At 39.4% G+C, this 5,250-nt stretch overlaps 1 protein-coding gene across 1 annotated transcript in view; it reads right to left on the bottom strand.

Moving 5' to 3' along the window:
- Positions 1-4,861: 4,861 nt before the first annotated feature.
- LOC105743825 (60S ribosomal protein L22-like 1) overlaps positions 4,862-5,250 on the bottom strand; it is a 6,661-nt gene continuing 6,272 nt past the window's right edge. Inside the window, exon 4 of the mRNA XM_012517383.2 lies at positions 4,862-5,021. Coding sequence (XP_012372837.1) covers positions 4,867-5,021 — 155 coding nt within the window. The 3' untranslated portion in view covers positions 4,862-4,866. The remainder of the gene's footprint in view (positions 5,022-5,250) is intronic.

The following is a 5,250-nucleotide window of genomic DNA, read 5'->3' as shown; positions in this document are numbered from 1 at the left end:
CTGATTTTTTTTTTTTACTACTGTATGTGCTCTAGATAGAAAGCCTTTGTCTGAGGGACCGTTGGCTATAATTTTTCCCAGTTTGCTGGGTTTCTTTTTACTCTGTTGGAGATTTGCTTTGAAGTGCAGAAACTTCAAAATGATGAGATCCCAGTTGTTGATTCTTTGAAGTATTTCCCATGCAGTTTGGATTTTGTTCATGAACTCTCTGCCTACCCCTGTGTCTTTAAGATTTCTACCTACATTTTCCTCCAGTAGATTGTTTCTGCTTTAATATTTGAATCTTTGTTCCATTTAGACTGTAGCTTTGTACATGGTGATAGGCATGGATCTAGTTTTAGCCTTCGGCATGTGCAAAACCAGTTTATATAGCACCATTTATTAAACAGGCTATCTTTTTTCAATGAGCCTGTTTGGCCCCTTTATCAAAGATAAGGTGGCTGAGTGTGTTTGCAGTTGTGTCTGCATCTTCTAATCTGTTCCACTGATCCTCAGGTCTGTCTATGCCAGTTCCATGCTGATTTTATCACAGTAGTTTATAGTATAAACTATTATAGGATAGAGATTGTGATGCCTCCTGCCTTTCCTTTGTTTCTCAGAATTGCTTTTGATATTTTGGGTCTCATCTGGTTCCAAATGAATTTGAGGAAATTTTTCTCTAGTTCTGTGAAGTATACTAATGGTATTTTAATCGGGATTGCTTTGAATCTGTATAACAATTTTGGGAATATGGCCATTTTCACAATGTTGGTTCTTCCTATCCAGGAGCAAGGAATATCTCCATTTTTTCAAATCCTCCTCAATCTCTTTTGTCAGATTACCATAACTTTCATTGTATAAATCTTTTATATCCTTTGTGAAATTGATACCTTAGTATTTCATTTTTCTTTTTTTGGATGTTATTATGAAAGGCGTGGTTTCCCTAATTTTTCTCACTGTGTTCATTCTTTGTGTATAAAAATGCTACTGATTTTTGGTTGTTGATCTTGTATCCTGCTACATTGCTGAATTTGGTGATTAAATCTACAAGATTCTCCATTACTATTTTATTATTGCCCATTTGATTTTTCTTTTCCGTTAAAATTTGTCTTATGTAAGAAGATGCTTCTCTATTGGGTGCATATGTATTTATTATTGTTATAACTTCCTCTTGGAGTTTTCCCTTTATCTCTTTGGATGATTTTTGGTTTGAAGTTGACATTGTTAGGAACCAGAATAGCTACCCCTGTTTTTTTCTGATTCCCTGTGGCATGGAGGGTTGCTTTCTATTCTTTGACTTTTAGTCTGTGAATTTTCTTTTGAGTTGAATGTATTTCTTTTGTGCAGCATATTACTGGATTTTGTTTCTTAATCTACTCTGCTAGTCTGTTTCTTTTAATTGGTGAATGGAGGCCATTTACAGTGATGGTTATAACTGCTTTTTCTTTGTCATGTTATTTTCCTATCATAGTTTGTGTAATATTTCCCTCTTTTTAATTACATGCTCTATTTGATGGTTCTCTTCCGTTATTGAAGCTGTGATCTCTTCTGCCTCTTTTTAGAATATGTCAGTACTTTTCATAGTGTTGGTTTTCTAGTCATGAATGGTTTCAATTGTTCTTTGTCATGGAAGGATCTTATTTCACCACTGAATTTGATAAATAGTTTTGCAGGGTACATCAGTCTGGGTTGGAAGTTATTTTCTTTCAGGAACTGAAATGTTTCCCTCCCAGCTTTTCTTCATTTGATGGTTTGTGCTGAGAAATCTTCCGTGGTTCTTTTTAAAATTATTTTTTTATTTTTGGCAGAATTGGGGATTGAATTCAGGCCCTTGCACTTGCCAGGCAAGCGCTTAATTCTACTGAGCCATCTCCCTGGCTTCATGTGCTGAGCAATTCTTTTTTGATTGTTGTCCTTTCTTTTTGCACTTGAGAGATTATTTCTGGTCTTATTTCTTCTTGAGAAGGATTTTTTTGGGGGGAGGGGGCTGGCTCAGGCTGCCTTAAGGGAGGATTTGGTGTGGCATGTGGAGCTGGGGATTGAACCACGGTCCCCTGTGCCTGACTGAGTTTCCCCAAGCAGGCTCTTTAAACAACTAAGCTAACCTTCAAGCCCCCCAAAGCTTGGGAAGGATTTTTTTTATTTCTTCTAGAGCCTGATGGACTTGTTTCTTTACTTCAGTTGCTTTTCTTTCAGAGATTTCCAAGTTCTTGTATGTCTTTGTCTCCTACACTTGTTCTGGGTGGGCTAGAGGATTGAGATTGCCTTTTGCTCCTGTGTTTTGGCATGTTTGAAGCTCCCAGTAATCACCCAGATAGAGTCCTGCAGGCTGCCCAGTGCCTGCTAAAGTTCTTAAATGGCTCCAGGAAAGCATAGCATCTGCATGCACTCAGCCCACAGATCGCGGCTCTCCTACATCTCACAGGCTACTCAGAGTCCTCCTAAGTTCATAAAAGTCTTGAGCAGCACCAGCAGAAGCTCCACACATGTGCACTGGGGGCTAAGGAAGGTCAGAGCTTATAAGAGTACCATAGGCTGCCCAGGGTCTGCCAAAGTTCTTTTTTTTTTTTGTGGAACCTGGGATTGAACTCAGACTCTTGCACTTGCCAGGGAAGCACTTATTCCACTGAGCCATCTCCCCAGCCCCTGCCAAAATTCTTAAATGGCACCAGGAAAGCTCCACTGTGAACTAAAATAAATCTTCCTTTAACTTACATGCTTTTTCCCTACCAACAAGAACATACAAGTTTGTTGTGAAAATTCAATGAGATAATGCAAACACTGCAGAGTGTATACTTAGCAATTGCTGAAAAGTGGGTATGTTGACTTTCAGTCTTGACATTTAGACCCTAAGGTAGGTCGAGTGAGTATAAGTGAGATTCTGTGCCAGGCAGGTGTATGAACTCAACTCTCCTGGCTACCTTGGACCCTGACTTTTTGCTTGAACTGATAATGAGATAAGGGTACATATGATGTTTATTTCTTGAGACCTACTTTAGGTTAGTGAAGTTGCAGAGATAAGGCCACTCTGAGCAGCTGCGGAAGGTTGATAGGGAGGAATTAGAAAGTGCCTGGTGGGCTTGCTGACTGAGCATGTCAAGTCAGAGGCTTTGTGGTCAGGTCTTCTCTTTACTTCTATGAACCCTCGCTTCTACCCCTGTGCTGTCTTCCCAGTTCCTTTCACTTTGCAAGTCATGGCTTAAGTCATACCTTCTCTGTAAAGATGCCCTCACTATTCCAGCCTACACTGATGGCTCCATCCTGGAGTCTGGGGAGCTCCAACTGGAAAATGTGCATGCTGTTGATTACTCCTCCAAAGAAAGATTGTGCCATTTGGGAATATATCTGTGCTAGCTCCCCTCTCAACTCTAAGGACACAGAGGATCAGGGCCATATCGCAATCTTCTTTACTTTCTACTGTCCAGCACCACAATAAGCACCATAGAACCACTTTTTAAAGTTTTATTAGTACAGTTTTATGATACATGATGAACATGTTCACCATGGCATATTGGTTTATGTACATACCACAACTTGATCCTCTTGTTGAGCTTTTTATGGGACTTTGTGTCTGGTGCTCTGGTGTGTATGTTTTACACATATATTTAGTCTTCACTCAAGAAAAGGCAAGAAGGTGGCAGGAATGGGCAGAGAAAGAAAGGAATGGGCAGAGAAAGAAGTATGTCTTGGGGGCCAGGGAGATAGCTCAGTGGAATAAATGCTTGTCTGGCAAGCACAAGGTCCTGAGTTCTATCCCTGGTACCGTTAAAAAAAGTATGTCTTTAATACAAGTCAAACAAAAGACTATTTTAATATATTTATTTATTTGTTACAGGGTCTCACTATGCAGCTCAGACTTTTCATCCTCCTGTTTCTGCCTCCCCAGCGCTGGGATGACAGGTGTGTGCCACCATGCCTGGTTTCAGTGGCCAGCATGGCATTCGATATGGGGAATCAAACCTGGGTCCTTGCGCTTTCCAGGCAGCTGACCCATCTCCCCAGCCCTAAAAGCCTCTTTTGATTGCAGAAGGATCTATGAATGTGACCCCATTGGAGTTACTGAATTTCCTTGGGAGGAAACAGCCAAACCTTTCTGTCTCCTTCTCAATCAGGGCCTCATCCTCAGGGCCCTGGATGTGCCCATCTCAGGAAGTGCATGACCTTAGGCAGAGTGGGTCTCTGCAGCTCAGGTAGTACTGGAAGGTGCCAATGGTTGACAACTGGCAGCTGACTGCTAAACTAGCAGGGGAGGAAGCAAGTGTGTCCTGCGAGAGGGTTCTGGACACTGACTGCTTGTCTATTAAAGTCTCTTTCGTGGATAATACTTTAGATAGCATGAAAGTTATTTTATCTGAGCACATGCTTATGGTTTTTTTATTGTTGTACAGAGGTCAGGTAGCAAGCAATTTTGTCTTCCTTTATAGGAAATATTTTCTTTTGTTAGGTGTTATGATCTCTATTTTCATTCATCTTTATGAGTCTTGGAGAATAGTGGTGGATAGTGACTAGTGGATAGTGACTAGTGGTGGATTACTATAAAATGAATTAAGTGGAAAATCCAATGCAGTTGCTATACCAGTGTTGTGGTTTCCTATCTTACCAGGTAAATACAATTCTAGTGATTTCCATTTAGCCTTTCCAACAGTAACAGCTCTCACATTATGGGTTAAAGAATCAATGTAAGGATTCTTCCAAGTATGAAATACAAACATTCCCTTGATTCAGAACACATATATCCCTGTGATCTTTCCATATATGTGTTTTGTTTTTTTTAAAGAATGCAATGTTTTTATTCACCAGTAAGCTAAAAGCCTATTTCTGGATGTTTCTTTCTCACATATACTTCATTTGTTTTAGGAAAAGGAAAGCCCTACAAGTGGCAACCACCTAGTCCTCAGACTCTGATCCATCTTCATCTTGACTAATCTGGAAGTATTGGAGTTCATAAGTCTCTTTGTCAGATGCAACCGTGTGAAGCCAATGATCAAGATTATTCTTTTTAAGGTACTTCTTAGTAAGATATTTCAAATACATTTGAAGAACTATTTCTCAGAAATAACTGTGATCTTATTTTTTTTTCAAAATTTTATTGATAAACAGATAACAATGAGAAAGTTTCAAATCAAATCGAAAGTACAGTTTCAACAAATAACACACTGCATATATTCTTCTTAGTGGTTAATTGCTGTACAAGATGTGGACTTGAGATCCTATTTACAAACACCATTAGAACAAATCATTCTATTCATTAAGAGAATGCAACTATATATC

Source organism: Octodon degus, unplaced genomic scaffold, assembly GCF_000260255.1.
Source record: "Octodon degus isolate 3935 unplaced genomic scaffold, OctDeg1.0 scaffold00171, whole genome shotgun sequence".
In the NCBI taxonomy this organism is placed as follows: domain Eukaryota; kingdom Metazoa; phylum Chordata; class Mammalia; order Rodentia; family Octodontidae; genus Octodon; species Octodon degus.
This window is presented reverse-complemented; position numbering and strand designations above follow the sequence as displayed.